Here is an 18,993-nt window from a genome sequence, read left to right as displayed (position 1 = left end):
TTTTAACCACTTTATCCAAATCATAAAAACAACCTTTCAGTCCTGTCTGTCTCAGATCACACTTAGCACTGAAATCAAACTATCAAGGTAGCCACTTTCAGCCAGGGTACTGGGCACCCTGAGCCTACCTGTCCCACTGCTCATACTGGTTCTCAGATCATGTTCACATGAGGTCACATGATGAAAATGACATGTGAGAGGAGGCATGCCTGGGAAAATTAAAAAAGGGCCACTTAGAGCATCAGATGATGCCACATGATGCTGAGACGAATGTTTCTGATGTTCCTGAGGCTGGTTTTTTTACTTGGATTTATTCTTTATGATTTTTTTAAAAAATACTTTCTTTTTACAGTGTTCGTGTCATTAATGGCTTAAGTGTAGTTTTGTTTAAGATCTTGGCAGAAAGAACGGCTAAGTATTGAAGAAGCGCACAGCAGACTTAAATGTGTGGAAGGACTGATTCTTATACTAGCAATGAAACCCAGGAGGATGAAATAAGCCACACTGGCTGTTCTTAGGTTGGGGGAGTTTGAAGGTGAGCGCCAGCAAGGCTGCCACAGAGTCAGTCAGAATAGGTATCTTATGAAGATGCCAAGAGAAGTGGAAGTGAATGACCACGGGTTCCCGGGAAGTGAACATTGCTATTGCTTAATGCAGCCGTTGCTTTGTCCTGAGGGTTGGCATAACTCTTTAAGGAAAAGGAGACATAAAGTCAGAGCCTAGCACTTTGGGAATCTGAGACTGGAAAGTTACTTTTGCTCTTGTAAATGATGCAGCTCCTTTTCCCAGTCCCTGCTTGGTGAATAATCCCATTCCACCTCCACTGCTGCAATATAGTAGGTCTTTTCTCCATAGTAAACAGTGAAATCTTCAAAGTTCCGCTTGCACTGCTTCACAGTGTACTTTTGCTTCATGCCGCCTGTGTAGTGATCCGTTGTCAGACACTCAACATCAAAAGACCCTGGAGTGGCAAAAGAGAAAACGTGTCACATTTTTGCTCAGTATTTTTATTTCCCAAACTTACTGAGCATGAGTTATTACCTCAGATCATCAGGCTTTCCACACCTCTGATCCTCACCCCACTGCTCAGTCTTCTCCAAAGACAGAATCTCTTTACTGTTCTAAGAACCAGCAAAGGGTGTATGCGTCTCAGGACAGCTGATAGTCTCTCTGCCCAGAACTTCACAGAGGACTACATAGCTCATGCTTGAGAGTATCTCTCACTGTTACCCATCACCCCCTTCTCCTTATCGTTATGCACTGGCTTACAGTGACCTGATCTTGAATAATGCACAGGAATCAAGTAAAGTAAGGCAAGAAACAGGTTAGCATATTTTCATGACCCGATGAACCTTCTTCCTTCCTTGTTTTACACTGATTTATTCACTGAGAGCCAGGCCCACAGATGGATCTAAGTGTGCTTGGCTATAGTTCCAGAATAGAATACCCAATTATAAGCGGTCAGCAGGCCAACCTCACATTAAAGCTGAAGAGGTAATCTAAAAGCTTACGTGCAGAGCACATGCAGGAGTCATTTCTTCTAGCCTGCTTTCCCCCAGTTATCTTTAGAAGGACCTTAACTGAAAAGGACCCATCTCAGAGATTCTGCTGTTTCAAACAAGGAAATCGCTCTGTCTCTCTGTCTCTCTCTCTCTCCCCACCCTCCTCTCATATTATCCTATTCCACCCATATATAGGAACTAGGTCCACCTGATATGTGCTTCAACAACAGTGTCCCAGTAACCTTTTTTTTTTTCCTTTTTCTTTTTTGTTTTATTCTTGACCACACACATAGTTCATCTATATCACCATAAGACATTTCAAATTTCTGAAACATAATACACAATTAAGATATTATCATTAATTGGCATTTTTGCTTGTGGATCATAAAATAATGCGGCTGCTTTCCCCATCAGTTTACCAAACTTGCCAGCAGAGTCAGAACCTGCGCAGAGTCAAGAGGCTCTTTCAGTAAAACCGTGGTGTAAGGACTTCCCCACACGGGACTGAGCTGTAACTCTGGGAAGACTCGCGTTTCTCTCCTCAAGTGTGCAGCTTTTCAAAACAAATACTTTATAGCTCAATGAACACGTACCAAACATCACTGAGCCATTTGCTTTAGAAGGGCAATTGCATGCTACATAAATAACATCCCAAAAAGAGATATTAAAAAAAAAAAAAGCTTCTCACCAGGCAGTGGTGGCGCACGCCTTTAATCCCAGCGCTTGGGAGGCAGAGGCAGGCAGATTTCTGAGTTGGAGGCCAGCCTGGTCTACAGAGTGAGTTCCAGGACAGCCAGGGCTACACAGAGAAACCCTGTCTCAAAAAACAAACAAACAAAAAAAGTAACACACACACACACACACACAAGCTTCTCAGGCTAATCCCAGCACTCAATATGCTTTTCTATAGAGTTTTCAACCAAAAACCACATATATTTTCCATCTTGGCAAGTTTTATTTCATTTTGATATAAGCTAAGATCATTTGAAAGGAGGGATACTCAATTGAGAAAAATGTCTCTATAAGATAGAACTATAGGGTATTTTCTTAACTAATGATTGATAGGAGAGGGCCCAGCATCTTGTAGGTGGTTCCATCCCTGGGCTGCTGGTCCTGGGTTCTGTTAGAAAGCAGGCTGAACCAGCTATATGAGGAGCAAGTCAGTAAGCAATACCCCTTCATGTCCTCTGCATCAGCTCCTGCCCTGTTTAGGTCAGTTCTCTCCCAACTTCCTTCAATGCTGAACAGTGATACAGAAGCCGGAACCAAATAAACTCTTTCCACCCCAAGTTTCTTGGGTCGTGGTTGTCCACTGCAGCAATAGTAACCCTAATTAAGGCATTGAGCAATAAGAGAAATGTTACCTTTTGTGTCAGGATTCATGAGAAGGGTGAAACTTTTATGAGGGAATAGGTTTGCAGTATCTCTTCTTTCTCCTTTGGACAGATAAGTATTTCCTGAAAAGTATATCCCATGTACATCTGCCTCATTTCCAGCACTGAACAAATACCACACAGTGGATTCTCCTAGACACATATTGAGGCCAGGCTGATTGCCATACATGAATCCATTCATGGCTGCAGAAGTTGAAAGAGGGGAAAGAGAAAGAGGTTTGAATATAGCATATCCTGTTAAATCAAAAAGTCCTTTGTGACTTCCTCATGTGAGGACACATTTATGCCCCCTTGTTGTGTATATGTCAGAAATGCCTGGACTTTGCAGGCAACAAAGACATGCCTTGACATTGGAGGCACGGATGGGGTGCATTTTAAAAATCTGTCTCTTCGGCTAGGTCTCTGACGGTATCAACCTCAGACAGAGGCATGCGCCAAGTGGCTGTGTTGTTTGAAAAAACATGTAATAAGCCCAGTTTACAGTGTCAAACCAGCTGCACGTGACTTTGATGACGGGTGAGATGCTGTTCAGTAGAATATAATCCACAGGTTATATCCATCAAAGCACCATAAGAATTCCCGTGCAAGACTGTGCCACATGAGTATGCCTTTGTCCTGCTGTTTTCTAAATAAAAAGGGAGGAATTGTGACCCTCCTGCCTCTGAGAGCTAATTCAGATCCTGCCTGCCACTGATAACCACGCCTCTCTTCCCACCTCCTGCTAATTGCCATGCCTCTCTCCAAGTTCCAGTTATGCCGGAAGTCCTGCCTCCAGAGACTGAAGAAGAAGTTGCTGATTGGGCCAGGTTGCTGATGAACTTGGGGGAGGGGTTTTGCCTTACCTATTCTACCTGGTTTCGCTTGTAACAAAGAGTATTGAATGAAAAATGGCTGATTGAAACACATCTGTGTTTGGCTAATTTTTACAAATCCTTCCCATGGTTCCGGTACCCCAAAATGGTTTTCCAGGACCTTGACCCCATTCCAGAAAACCCATTCGTACTTGTGGTTGCTGGATGGCTACATGCTGTCCCCAGAACAGCCTGGCTGCAGAGAGGAGATCTGAATTCACAGCATGGACTTCTGTGTCCCTACCACCCTGGGGATTTCAGTGTTTTCAGCTGGAATCAAATTCCAGGCTGTTTTTCTCATTTCTTTCCAAGGTCATGCTTGTGAGCAGCTGTATCAGGGAATAACACCAGCTTACCCTGGCTGTCACACATTGGCAGTGTGTTTGTCATTTCACATGCAAAAAGTCCCTGATTCATAGGAAAAAAATAGGGAAAATTGTGTATATAGGAAAGTTTTTCTCACTGCTGATCCCAAAAGATGATATTGTAGAATTTAAAGTAATATTGTAAGGATTGTGAATAGTGTGATTAAAATCATTGCAGCTTAAAAAAATTAGTTTGTACTGCAACTTTACAATTTTTACTTCTACCAACTACAATACTGTTTAAATTGGCTAAAATATAATAGGTCTGATGCTCATTTTATGGCTGGAGGCTTCCCTAGGTTTTAATAATTTTAAAAGTTGTAAGTTGGTACTGATGAGCAATCAAGTATGACAATCAGGATGGCACAGGGTTTGTATCTTAGGATCATTGAAAAATAAGAAGAGCCTGTCATTTTTGGGCTACAAATGAGAAAGGCACCTAACCCATTATTCTCAAATTGAGTATGCCATCAGAACCAGGTAAAGGATTTGTTAAGTACACAATCCTGGAACTTATTCCAATGTTTTTATAATTCAGCAACAAATGTGGGTCCAAGAATTTGCAGTTCTAACAAGCTCTTGGGTAAAACAGACTGTTGATGTAGGGACCACACTTTAAAAGACACATTCAGGAGCCAGCACAATAGCTCAGTTGATAAAGGCACTTGGTGGTAAGCCCTCCAAGTCTCAAGTAAACCTGGAAACCCAAATGCTAGAAAAAGAAAACTTTCTTATGTATGATGTCCTATGATGACGACCGTAGGCACCATGCCACAAACTAGTTCTCTCTCTCTCTCTCTCTCTCTCTCTCTCTCTCTCTCTCTCTGTTCTTCTGTCCCTCTTTTCCATCTCCACTTTCCTCTAAATATCTGTGTGTGTGTGTGTGTGTGTGTGTGTGTGTGTGTGGCATGCCACACACACACACACACACACACACACACACACACACGCACACACACACACACACACACACATATATCTGGCACACTGGACATCCTGGTCTACAGAGCCAGCTCCAGGAAAGTCAAGGCTATGTAAAAGAAAGCCTGTCTCAAAAAACCCAATAAGTAAATAAATGAATGGATGAATAGATGACACATTCATTAAATTAGCTTGTATGCTATATCTGGTTATTCTGAAGTGAGATTCTTTTTGCTTGTTTTGTTGTTTGTTTGCTTTTTATATCCAAAGATACTGTCTTCAGAGCACTACTAGGTATTTGTTGTATGTAATGAATGCAGAGTAATGACAAATGCTGTTCACTGAAATTTAACTGATACCATTATCTATGCAAAACTCAAGTAGCCTGGGCAGACGGAAGAGATGCAGTACTCACAGTGCATCTTATTAGACTCCTGAAAGTCTTCATCTTCCTTATCCACTTGATTAGGTGCAGTTGTGAACATCCTGATATTGTCATCCAAGAGTAAACTCTCATTCTCATCAAACACTGTGGGAAACAAGTAGAACTCCTTGTCTATATCTTTCTGTAAATCAAAATAGCAATGAGATGAAGATAGAACGAGTAAAGCAAAAGATTTCTATGTACAATACTCAGTGTACAAGCCATTTCAAGAAATGTGAACATAAATTTCAATTCCCCTTTCAAACTTGGCCAATGACATATTTCATTTGGCCATCCAAGTTTTCTCTGGTATCTGTTGAGGATTTATGGTGTACTAAGGTAACCTTCTTCCTTCATGCCAATATTGCCAATACAAATTGAACCACTAAAATCAGTTATTCAAATGCATGTGTTGTGGTTTAGATTTGAAATATCACAGAAGTCATCTCTTAAAGGATTGGTTCCTAGGTGATGTCTATTGGGTGGTAATGAAGACTTTAGTTAGGCCCGTTTGAAGGGACAAGGTCACTTGGATTGTACCCTTGAATGTGGTAGAATCTGTCCCTCTATTTTGCTCTCCCTCAATGTCCTATTTCCTCTCTCCCCCGTCTCCCCTCTCTTTCCCTTTCTCTTGTACACACCTTGGCTATCAGATGAGCAATCAGTGTGTCTTCATCACGAGGATGAGGAGCTTTCTTCTAACATGTGCATGTTCACTACAGCCCAAATGGAATGGAACTAGCTGACCTTGATTGAAACCTCTAAAACCAAGAGGCCAAACAGACCCCCATCCTTTAAGCTATTTGTCTTGGATATTTTGTTGCAGTGATAAAAACTAATGTGGAAATATCTATGTACTAGAATCAGGAGAGATGCTGTCCATATTCATGAAACCAGTTAAGAATTCCAATAGGCCACACAGATCATCTTCAATGAGGAAATGGCATGCCAAGGAGCTAGAAGATGGATCCATACAACCTTCAGGCAGATTAAAACAAAATAAACAAGAAAGTCGAAATACTATTTAGTTTAGGAACGGTCTAATCATTCAGAAGACAGTTAGTCCATGGAACCAAAGCAAACGAGCTCTCAGGGAAGAGAATTCGGAAGTCTTGTTTGTCTTTCTCTTAATGATTCGTTCAAGTGGAACATGATTGTCAAAGTGAAAATGGCTAACTAATGTGCAGAGTGGACAGTCAGATCCTTCACAACATTGTATCAGTGATGAGCGTTGCCTAGTCTGAGTTTCTTGGTGATTTGGATACATTTAAGTTACTCGTGCTTCTGTAAGTAACCCTAGGTCACTAGGTCACTCAGCTAGATGTGGGTAGGATCATCTCTTTTGGCTCTCAGTGGCTTGTCTGGGCTGAACAGATACTTATTATCATCGCCATGGGAAAGTTCTTACTACTGGTCTCAAATATGGTTGCTCTGCCCACCCCGTTTCTGGTTTTTGTTTTTGCTTTTTTGAGACAGGTTTACAAGTTCCTCCTTACAGCCCTGTCTGTCCTGAAACTTAGATCTATAGATCAGACTGGCCTCAAACTCACAAGAGATCCACCTGCTTCAGTACCTAAGTGCTGAGATTAAAAGTGAGTGCCACTGCTGCTGGCTAAATGTGGTTGGTCCTTTTGTCTCCAGCACGAGATCTGTAGGGCATGTCTCCATGCCCAGTTTAGAAGACCATGTCTGTATAATTTTGTTTGTTTGTTTGAAACAGGGTCTCATGTAGCCCAGAATTGCCTCACACTCTAGGTAGCTGGGGATATAGTCTTGAGCTCTTTATGTTCCTTCTTCCACTTCCCAAATGTTGGGACTACAGGTATATGGATCATGTGACAGGATCTCTTATCTCCAGAGATACACCATAAAATACTTATTTTATAGATTTAAAAAATGATGGGATCATGGTGGTGAGTCAAGAAGCTATTTCTAATTGCTAATTTTACCACAAACAGTATGCATTCCATGTATAATGTGATTTCTGATGCACTTGAGATGTTTCTATGAAAAAATAAATACATAGTACATTTTAAAACTGTATGATCTTTCTATGAAGACCAGAATGGTTTCACATTCTTGATCCTCCTGCCTTACCATACCACAGTGTTAGAACTTCAAGTGTACATCATTATGCCCAACTATAATACACATCTTATAAATTGGAGAAAAATTTAAAATAATACAAAAATCTTTGGCATCATAAAGCCTAGAATTATTCTTACAGTATAATTTAAAACAGATTAGGTGTCATTTTTCCTCCCTTGCCCAGGCTTACCTGTCTCCCATCTGCAAGTAAGCTGCCTTTCTTGCATATTTTCATTGGCCCAATAAGCCCAGTAAATATATCTTTGGTGGGGTCAACGCCAGAGTAATACATCTTACATAGGCACACAGGATCATTATAAGTGGGTCCCATTTCTTTGGAGACAATCCATTCATACGTAAAGGTTTCTTTGGGACCCACATGGGAGGATGCTTGAGGATGAGAATATAAGAATGGTCACAACAGAGATGTTACATATGTGCTTTCAAGTGTGACTACTGAGCCACAGAATAGGTTAGGGTTAATAATACATTTCTAAGTTCCTTGATCCCAATTAGGATAGAATTCCTACTTGTGCTACTCTGTAACATTTGACAGACTGGTGTGATAAACTCAAGAAGTTCCAAATGTCTGCCTAGAATTGATCTCTCTCTTTGTGTTCAGATAAAGAATACCACTATTTTCTTTCAAGCAGAACTAATGTTGAAGGTAAATTCTATCACCTCTATCCTCTGTCAGGTGCAACAGTACCTGGCAATAAGGGGGTAATCAGTCCATTTTTTGTAGACCAAACTGAACAGAAAGTCATAGTAGAATTGAAAGGAACTTAACCTCTGATCCTTTGCAAATTATCTAAATTTTCACTTGAAACTGAAGCCAGAAAGCTTCAATAACCAGCCTATAGTCATGTTAAAATTGGTAGCAAAATTAGAAGATTTCATTGATATGCATCAATAAAAACTATTTGAACATATTTGCATTGTTGGATATTTTGTATCACTGAAATCACATTAATAAATGTATATAATAGTAAGAGAGCAAACACTAAAAAACCATAATGCACATTTGCCCTCTGCATGCCACTCTGTGTCATCCCACTGCCTGCAACACCTCAGCTCAGATTCAAGTCTATTGTGTGTTACAAATTACAAAGTTTTCTGCTCTTTTACACAAAATCTCATTTTTCACCACTGTCCCCCAGCATGGAAGCACAAACTAGCATATCTTTTGTTACAATGTTTGTTTTTAAAAATTGCCACTTGAGTTGCTGACTTGTGTTACACACACACACACACACACACACACACACACACACACCATTGTTAAATGAGTTTTTGTTTGGGATTAAAGCAGTTTCCAGAAGTTTCTAAAGACTCTGAATATAACTATAATTATATAGTATAAACTCAACCATATTTAAAGTGTTATATATACACAGATGAAAGCAGAAAGATTAAATATATATATGTATATATGTATATGAAATTATGGATTACTAATAGTTTCGGTTATAGCTTTCTGTATTTTTCAAATATCCTAAAATGAGCATCTAACCTTAACATTGCAGGACCTTAAAAAAATTCACCTAATAGTATTTCAGAAATGTATAATTGATACAGCTTAACTACATTTTTATTAGGATTGCCAGTAGTTACCCAATTAAGACATAACAAAATTCTATAAACTAATTGGAAAGGATAGAAAGGAGTTTAATTTTCTGTTTGTATTATTCCTAAAAGTAGTATGGGCAGTGTTTGGTATCCTGATTTCAGCTTTCTCAGGACTGAATTCCCTACTCACCTGGCCTTGAAGAGCGGCCAGGTGGGCCATAGTATGTTCCTTCATTTTCCGTGGTGTATCTTACCCCCACTGGCTGAATGCTGAGAGGATGTTGTCCTTTGTTATGAAAGGTGACTTTAATGATGTCTCCTACTTCTGCCCAAATGAGAGGACCTAGGGACAAAGAGAGCATTAGTTGTCTTTATTCCTTCTGGGACACACACATTATTGCGTGGGGCAAGTTGGAAAGCTTGGTGTTTTTAAAAGTCCAGTATTGCTACAATGTAGTAAATTTGAAAAAAGGCAAGGATTTTTTTTTCTTTTATCCAACTTGAAAGAAATTACTTTGGTTATTGTCTTCCCTTAAGTAATTAAAAATGTACATCACAAGACTAATTTATAGTATTTACACACCTACAAAAACATCTGGAGTGTCTACACTTTCTTCAACCTAGTAGTCTGGGCTGTGTGGCATTTGACCTCAGTTATGATAAGTTTAAGTTGGGTGTGACGGATAACAGTATTTTAGAATATAAAACTCTAAAACCAAAGTGTTACCAGTTGTAGAGTAAAGATATAGCTATATAGTACACAAATGCTTGATGTAATATTCAAAAAAACATTTATTGACGGCATCTTATCTTTTCTTCTAAGTGCTCATGTCTAACATCTAACCCTTACTACAGTTTCACAAGAAAATAACCATTATTGTTTCAATTTTTTTTGTTTTTGTTTTGTTTGTTTGTTTGTTTTTCAAGACAGAGTTTCTCTGTACAGCTCTGGCTGTCCTGGAACTCACTTTGTAGACCAGGCTGACCTCGAACTCAGAAATCCTCCTGCCTCTGCCTCCCAAGTGCTGGGATTAAAGGCGTGTGCCACCATGCCCGGCTATTGTTTCAATTCAATTTTATAGAAAAGAGCAGACAAAGAAAATTAAGTCACATTCAAAAGTCACCCAGCTAGTAGATAAAGGGAAAGGCTGACTCTTGAGTCTAGACTGTGTTTACCACTTGTGAGAGAATTTGGAACTGGGAGCAGCCTCTAGGACAGATCCAGCCTGGGTCATTCATGAGACCACATTTGCTTTCTGAAAAGTGTACTTTTGGCTAGGTCAGTTATTTAAACCAACGCAGACAGTTCTCTTATCTCCCTGAAGAGAAAGGTACTCATTTGCAGTCGTCATGATATAATGAAGTAGTGAAAATTTATGACAGATAATTTTGGGGACAGGAGTAAGCTGCTGTGCGGGGCGGTACCCATCTCCCCAGCTTCTACCTAGGAATCATGCTGCAGGTCCTGACACTTTTGTTCTTCCTGAAGTTAGGATAGCCAGGAAGGAAGTGTTTTCATCATGTGTGTTCTGCTTGGACTCACCCAGGATTCCAAGATGTTCCTCATCAGGGCCTCTTTGTTTTTGGTTTGTGAAGGACTCATCTGTGTACTCACGATAAGCCATCTTTTTATAAGAGCCACCGATTCTTGTGGGACCTTGCTCAAAAAATACCCTTGAATCGCTGCCAAAAGGAAAACAGGGGGTTGATTCTGGTGCAGAGTTAGAACACAGGTAGCAATTACAGCAATTTTTAAAAACAAACATTATAACAAAAGATATGCTAGCTTGTACTTGCATGCTGGGGGACAGTGGTGAAACAATGAGATTTTGCATGTAAGAGGAGAAAACTTTGTAATTCATAACACACAATAGACTTGAATCTGAGCTGAGGTGTTGCAGGCAGTGGGATGACACAGAGTGGCATGCAGAGGGCAAAGTGTGCATGGAGTGCATGAAGATCCAAGGCTACAGAGAAGCTGTGTGACAGAACAGAGGAAAGCATTGTCAAAATCACTTTGGATTTTATGGAAAGTGACAAATAGGGAAGGAAGACTGAAAAAGAATGCATAATCTTATGAAAACCAGCTTGACATATCCGAAGTGTCAATTGTGTGTATCATAGGATACCATGTAGAGAGGGAAGGACTACACGACAGGAGAAAATATTCTGCTGAGTATCCGACGAAGAAATAATATTCAGGCAATGTAAGGAACTCCTAACTAATAAATACCAGCAGAAACAACCCAAGTTGGAACTGGACAAAGGACATAAATGGCCATTCTCTCTGAAGAAAACATATGTCTGGCCAGTAAGCCCTACGTAAATACTTAGCATCCTCTAGTCATAAAGGAAATAGGCTCTGTGTGGCGCTACCTTTCCGGAGCTGTTAAGTTCTCTCCAGTGAAGATGTCTGTCCCAGAAGGAGCGTAGTCCCAGATGATCTCCTCAGCAGCAATGTAATAGTGTCTCACAGGTCTATCTTGGATATCATCCTCTGGCGAGGGCTTGTTACAGTCCCGAACCTGGAAAAAGGCCTGCAACCCAGCTGAATGAACACAGGGAAGGCTCTGATGAATAGTGACAATTGCTGATGAGGCAGCATGTAGAAACCGACTCAACGCACACAGATAACACAGCAAAGCATGGTAACCATCTGTCTACAGACTACCGGTGGAAATGTCTGTTGTATGTATTTATGTATGTTTTTATGCATTTATGACATTAAGGAGCATGTGAGTGTTCAAAATAAGATATCAGTCTTTGTGGGATTGTTCTCGAGAGTCTAGACCCTCATTGTCACACCCGTTAAAATTTTAGCCGAGTCAGCCTCTTATGTTGAAGGGGTGGTCTGTTTTTAAAACAATAGTCTTTGAGGGAATTACTTTCAAGAGGTAAAAATTTTTCAAAGTCTGCTTTCCTCTGGGGATAAATTTCACAAATAGGTTTTCCGAACTAAGTGTTTTTATACCTGGCATCACAGAGAGAAATGACCTTTACAAGCTAAGGCAAAGAAAAGACAAATCAAAGACGAATAAAAAAAAAGTTGGTTTTACTTGACACAAGTCAAAAACCAAGCTACTTTCCAGCACAGCGTATAAATCTGTTTTTACAGTATTTTATTCTACACGGAGAAACTACAAATGATGCTAAATTTTCATGGCAGAAGCCATTGCCGTATTTTAGAAAATAATATTTTTTCCACAATTCATTACTTTATAAACATTCCAAGCTTGCCTGCTCTTATTTCATTATGATGTAAACGTGGAGATGAAACTGAGATAATAATTCAGTGTTCAGATTACTTAACTAGCTTATTGGTTCTGTTTTTCGTCTACCGTGGACTAGTGGATTAACTGAGACACCACTTTTTTTTTTTTTTACAACTGGCAGCTAACTGCAGGGAAAGACATCTCACCTTTCAGATGGTTTAGGTTCTGGCAACTGAGCATCCAGACTCCAGGATTCTGGGCCACCATGTAAGCATCAATTAGGGTGGCAGGGAACAGGTTGATTACATCAGTACGGTAGTTCTTGCTGGTCAGGGCTTGACCGTGAAAGAAAGCTGAATGCACGTCGACTTCATTACCCATACCAAAAAGGTACCACTTCACTCTGTCTTCTGCACACATTGAGAGCCCAGGGAGGCTTCCAAATGCATATCCATTTATGGCTGCAAGTCAAGATTAGAATATTTGCCCCGTAAACATTAGTTCTTGGGCTAGTGATAGTTACCTTTACAAAACACAAAATCAGTTTAGTATAGAAAATATCTGCTACAACAGTAGTTACCTTCCCCCCTTATCCATACCAGACATTGCTAATCGATCACATACTCTTTCATTTTTGGACTTTAATTCAGGCTAAAGGTCGTTGTCAATACTATACTGAAGATGAATATTAAATGTGATATTAGAAATAAAACTTATAGGGCTGGAGAGATGGCTCAGCAGTTAAGAGCACTGAGTGCTCTTCCAGAGGTCCTGAGTTCAATTCCCAGCAACCACATGGTGGCTCACAACCACCTGTAATGGGATCTGATGCCCTCTTCTGGTGTGTCTGAAGATAGCTACAGTATACTCGTATACATAAAATAGATAATTCTTTTAAAAAAAAGAAACAAAACTTATAGGGTCTCTGATGTTTATAAACTATGCACATTGGTTTTATATATGTGTGTATATAAATATGGATACATCCATATACAGGTAGAAAGTACTCATTTAAAGACAGAGTACTAAATGTTATTTAATAATCAGTTATTAACTGTGCTTATAGGTAACAGGCAGACGATTTAATTTTTTTTCTTTTTGCTTAAAACTTTTCACTTTTATGAATTTCTTTTGTAATAACAAAAACAAGTAAAAATGTTTCTAAGGTTGAAAGACAAAATTCGAAGAGATTTGAAGAAAGAAAAGGAATTCAGGAAGGGACAGAAATGACCAGAACCAGGAAACCCTGAAAGTTTAAATGCATTGTGGCATGAGACCCTTGGAAGAAACTGACAGCCAGTGTTTAGTTGGGCAGTTCTAGGAAATTCATGGGGAGAAACATGAATGTTAAGGATCATTAATATACCAGGTGTGCCAGAGGAAACAAATCATATCCATTCAGACTACTAGAAATTTGATTGTATTTTTTAATGCCTGTTTTTGTTAACAGGATAACAGGAAAAGGCGAAAATGAATTGACAGGAGATACTCATGTCAATGAAAACAAAACAAAAACTTTTAGATAGAAAGTTGGAAATAACCTCATCTTCTAATTTGGAAGTACAGTTTATTTTCTCAGTTTTGAAGTGAAGATCATTTCAAAGAAGCTACGGGAAAGTAACATGTATACTTTTAGATCTAATTATTGTTAAGGCATTTAATTTTCCACATAAGTTCTGAGGGATAGATAACCCAGTTTCATTATTTTTTGTCCCTGGGAATTAAGGAAAAGCTTGGGCCGTCAAGACATTTTTAGTTTTAGTTTTTGTTTTTGGTTTTTTGATTTTCGAGACAGGGTTTCTCTGTGTGTCCCTGGCTGTCCTGGAACCCACTCTGTAGACCAGGCTGGCCTCGAACTCAGAAATCCGCCTGCCTCTGCCTCCCAAGTGCTGGGGTTAAAGGCATGTGCCACCACCGCCCGGCTCAAGACATTTTTAGGAGTCACTTGGCACAGCTAGTGTCACCTGAGATGAGGGAGCCTCAACTAAGAACATGCCTCCCTAAGATCCAGCTGTTAGGCATTTTTTTAGTGATTTGTGGAGGAGGACAAATCCTGTTTGTTATAGGTGGTGCCACCCGTGGCTGGTGGTTCTAGGGCCTATAAGAAAGCAAAGCGAGTGCACTCCTCTGTGGCCTCTGCATCAGCTCCTGCCTCCAGGTTTCTGCACTTGTTTGGGTTTCTGCCCTGACTCCCTTCAATAACGGACTATGAGATGTAGGTGTAAGTCAAATAAACCCTGTCTTCTCAGACTTGCCTCTGATCATGGCGTCTCTTCATAGCCATAGGAACCCTAACTAAGGCACATACCAAGTTGCAAGTCCAATGTGCTTTTGATATCAGGGCTTCCAGGCTAGAAGTATTCACGCGAGGGAATAATCTTAGTAATTATTACAACGAAATGGAGCATGTCTTTTGTCATCTTACAGTACATCCTGTTGCTTTCCTGGAAGTCTTCGTCGTCTTTATCGACTTTCTCTGGTTCAGAGCAGAAGGTTTTGATGTTATCTTCTAGATACCAACTGAGATTTTCATCCACCACCGAGAACATTACTACAAATTCTTGGTCAATATTCTTCTCTTTTTCCTTATGTAGAGAACCTGAAGTAGAAAAATTTGTAATTTAGTAGATATGTAAGTACACTGTAGCTGTCTTCAGACACACCAGAAGAGGGCATCAGATCTCATTACGGGTGGTTGTGAGCCACCATGTGGTTGCTGGGATTTGAACTCATGACCTTCCAAAGAGCAGTCGGTGCTCTTCCCCACTGAGCCATCTCACCAGTCCCAGATCTGAGCTTCTTTTAAAATAAATTTAGCATTTGTTTTCTTGGTACGCAGGTGATTAGCATCCACTCCACTTTGTGGAAGCACTCAGTGAAGCTCACATGCCAGGCGCTGCACGCTCTTGTATCTATACACTCCCTGACAAAAACACTAAATGTATTTTGGCTACCAAGAAGGTTACGATTCAAATGTATCCATCTCCTGGCACAAACATACATCCACAAGCCAACACGTCAAGGTGTCGAAGGTAATTATTGATCCAATAAACATTACATTTCAAAGATCTTGAGTCATCCTGTCCTTGTGAGGAAAGGAATAAATGTACTATTATACTTACTAGTACAACACAGGTAACTCCAGACATCGACAGGGAGTGCCACTGAGGTAGTCACAAATAGTAAAGTCACGAGTCTCTCTACCACACCATTGCTGGAAATTACACCCAGCAAATCTATCCTTCACAGCACTGGTTCCAGTCATTGTCATTTTCTTGCTAAAATGTCTGTCCCACTTTTCATGTCCTCAAGGCCTCCCCTGTATTTTCTGTCATCTTCTACTCTTACCTTTATCGACTCAACTGCAACACAGAGTAACTTAAAGTTTAAGAAAAAAAAAAATTGAAAAAGAAAAAGAAAACAAACCAACTGCCATGCACTTGTGTCCCATATCGGGAGCAGTGAGAAGATCTACCTTTTTTACAGAGTATTAAAGGTCCTATGAGTCCAGATGCAATATCTTTTGGAGCGTCAACATGGGAGTGGTAAATCCTGGTCACACAATTGCTGTCTCCCTCGCCGGGAGCTTGCTCGTTGGCGTGCAGCACGTACAAATACTGTTGTCCGGGAAATACTTTGTCATCAGCCTTTTGAACATCAGTGGTGTTGTCAGGGTAGATGGCCCCTGGAAAGCAGCATGCACTGGCGTTAGAAAGTGAATACATTGGAACATAGTTGAAAGAATAGTCAGTCCTCAACATCTAGTGGCTGTCTCTTGGACATTTAGTAATGTGTCCTATTTGTACTTATAAGAAAAGAAATGAGAGGCGAATGTCTAAGGAACCTGTAAGCCTCACAGAAATGATTATTAAGTTGACCATTGACTGAGTCATACACAACAAACATTTCAGGATGATTGAGACTTTCATAATGCAAGGGAAAGTTCTCACCTTTGGGTCATGGTATAAAAGCATTAAGCAAAGTAACCACCCTCTCATATAATTTGAAATTTCCTATATAATATCAGATTTGTGTGTATGTTGTAATTATAGAACTCAAAAAATGTACACGTAATTTTAGAAATTTTCAAACTTCTTCTACCTTCCTCTAAGTATTGGTGGATTTCCCATGAACCTGTCAACCCAGCGTTAACAATGATGAACTGAAAGTCATTCTTGTTTTTCTCCATAGCCCATTCAACTTTATCTTCAGTTATATGATATTATTTTAAGGCAAATTTCAGACATATTTAATTACTAAATATGTGAGCTTGTATCATTAAAAGATTAGAATTTTTTCTTTAACAAAATTACAAGCCTACTACGGTCTTTTGAAGATTGACATTAACCCTTTAGTATACCATGGTGCTGTAAAAAAGAAAAAGCATGGTAGCCAGTTATACTATTAGTAGAACCATTTGGTTCAGAAAAACAGAAAAGAAATTATGTAATGTGGAATTCTGCCCTTTGGTTATGACACGGCCATTGCAATTTTGCAATCAGAGCAGCTGTGGTTATTTACAGGAGACTCTCAGACGACTGGGCCCAGAGAGATGACTCATGAGGTGCTTCAGGAGCGGTGTTTCAGAGCAGTCCCGGCCTCCCCTAGGATACTGCCGGTGCATTGCCATGCTCCTGCAACTAAACCTAGAAAAACTCACTGGTCTATCATGCCAAACTTAGGTAGAATCATTAGGTAAACTAATGATATTTAATCTAATGGGGCAGACGACAAAAGTCCGTGTCTCTTCAGAAAAAGACACACAACATCTAGTATTCACTTCCAAAAAAATTACTTTAAAAACTAAAATTTATTTTACACATATTCATCTCTCTTTCTTTCTTTCTTTCTCTCTCTCCCTCTCTCTCTCTCTCCCTCCCTCCCTCTCTCTCTCTCTCTCTCTCTCTCTCTCTCTCTCTCTCTCTCTCTCTCTCTCTCTGTGTTATTATGGTGCACATGTGGAGGTAAGCTGACAACTTGTCTTTCCTTTCACCACGTGAGTTCCAGGGACTTCATACAGGTCCTCTACCTGTGTGGCTGATGTATGAGATTATTCAGGCCACCTCAGCTGGGTCGGAGTTTATGAGAGGTCAGAATGGAAGGTGATAGCAGCTACAATATGATCAGTGGAAGAATTCCAAAGATAAGACAGCTTCCACACTGAACCCTTCTCTCTGTCTTCATGCCTTTTCTAAGCTGTCAGGCACATTATCTTCTTCTCATGTTCTCATATTCTTCCTCTATTAGATGAAGAATTAAGTACAGTGATCCAGTTGTGGCTCTCACTATCAGTTTGCAGTCTATTTAGTCATGGGCGGCATTCCCATTACACAAAGTCACATACCCAGAAGAAACACAGCTCTATCATGATGAGTTCCAATCCCATTGTGAAACAGATTGGTTTTAAAGGGTGTGGTTATAGGTTCTATCTTAAAGGTATCAATTCTAGAAGTCAAAAGGTTTTCCTACTGAAAAGAGGAAACTCCAACTACAATATGCACTGAACTTACCCTCATACTCCTTGGTGTAAGTTACCCCATGTGCATGGAAAGTGTAGCTCCTAGAGGCGAGGTTCCTTAAGTGAACATAAACTTTATCTCCAACTTCAGCTTTGATGACCGGGCCTAAAAACCCTAGCCAGGCTGGCTTGTCTACAGTCTTACTAAAGGTGCCATCTGTGTACTCAGAGTAAAGAGCCTTCTTATATCTTCTTCCGATACGATCTGGACCATTTTGAAGATAGAAATTGTACTGTTCCCTGAAAAGGAAAAGACACTTTCATCAAAAGCCATCATTTCTGGAGATAACCTAAGAACTTAGGAAGATCAATGATCACATCACATTCCGTCTTCGCCTGGAGTATAGACACCCCCCCCCCCAAAAAAAAAAAAAAAAACGAAGGGGGAAGCTGTTGAATGGCCTTATTATTTTAATTGTATAAGGTATTTCATATCAGGCGCATGGTAGAGATCCATCTGTGAGGACAGTGTAACACCATGGTGCAAATATAAAACTAAAGAAAACTATGTGGAACTAAACTAATTCTATCTTGTAAATTATTTAATGCTTTGACTTAAATGTGTATGAGCACATTCACTTACCTGCGGATGTGGATGTGGACGCTAGAGGTCTGTGTTAGGATCTTCCTAGGTCACTTTCCACTTTAATTTTTGAGACAAAGTCTCTTACACTGCGGTCAGTGGAGCTCTGCATTTCAGCTAACCAATAAGCTCCCCAGTCCCGCCTGCCAGAGTGCCTCTTCCTCCAGTGGTATATTAGCAGCTGTGTCTTGTTTTATCTGAGTGCTGGGTATCAGAACTCAGACCTTCATGCTTGTACAGCAAGTTCATTATCCCCAATCTTTCTCCCCAGCCTTGATCTATCTTGTTCACTTCTATTAGGAGTCCTAGAATTGATTTGCAAAACATACATGGGCTTAACAAAATTACCTTTGCATTTCGATTACCACTGTCATTTTTGAATCCTTCCCTACTATAGAATAGTGAATGTTTATATTCTGATTAATGCCAGTTAATAAATTTGCACATTCTCTTAAATATACCAACATAATAAATAGAATCAGGAAGGAAGAACAAGGAAAAAAAATAAGAGGGGGACATTTGATATTTGTACCTAAACTGAACTTTTTTTTTTTTTTTTTTTTTTT

General features: G+C 39.9%; 1 protein-coding gene across 4 annotated transcripts in view; it reads right to left on the bottom strand.

The window, feature by feature from the left end:
• Nucleotides 1-18,993, bottom strand: part of Cp (ceruloplasmin) — a 55,734-nt gene that overhangs the window by 27,201 nt on the left and 9,540 nt on the right. For all 4 annotated transcript variants that reach the window (XM_031376428.1, XM_031376430.1, XM_031376429.1 and 1 more), the window contains exons 2-12: nt 17,837-18,084; nt 15,802-16,011; nt 14,752-14,925; nt 12,533-12,787; nt 11,491-11,662; nt 10,658-10,797; nt 9,305-9,457; nt 7,736-7,935; nt 5,449-5,599; nt 2,867-3,079; nt 754-961 (exon numbers count right to left, since the gene is read on the bottom strand). In XM_031376428.1, coding sequence (XP_031232288.1) covers nt 754-961; nt 2,867-3,079; nt 5,449-5,599; nt 7,736-7,935; nt 9,305-9,457; nt 10,658-10,797; nt 11,491-11,662; nt 12,533-12,787; nt 14,752-14,925; nt 15,802-16,011; nt 17,837-18,084 — 2,124 coding nt within the window. The remainder of the gene's footprint in view (nt 1-753; nt 962-2,866; nt 3,080-5,448; nt 5,600-7,735; nt 7,936-9,304; nt 9,458-10,657; nt 10,798-11,490; nt 11,663-12,532; nt 12,788-14,751; nt 14,926-15,801; nt 16,012-17,836; nt 18,085-18,993) is intronic.

This window comes from Mastomys coucha, unplaced genomic scaffold (assembly GCF_008632895.1).
Source record: "Mastomys coucha isolate ucsf_1 unplaced genomic scaffold, UCSF_Mcou_1 pScaffold17, whole genome shotgun sequence".
NCBI lineage: Eukaryota > Metazoa > Chordata > Mammalia > Rodentia > Muridae > Mastomys > Mastomys coucha.
Note: the sequence above shows the minus strand (reverse complement) of the source record. Positions and strands in the feature narration are given on the sequence as shown.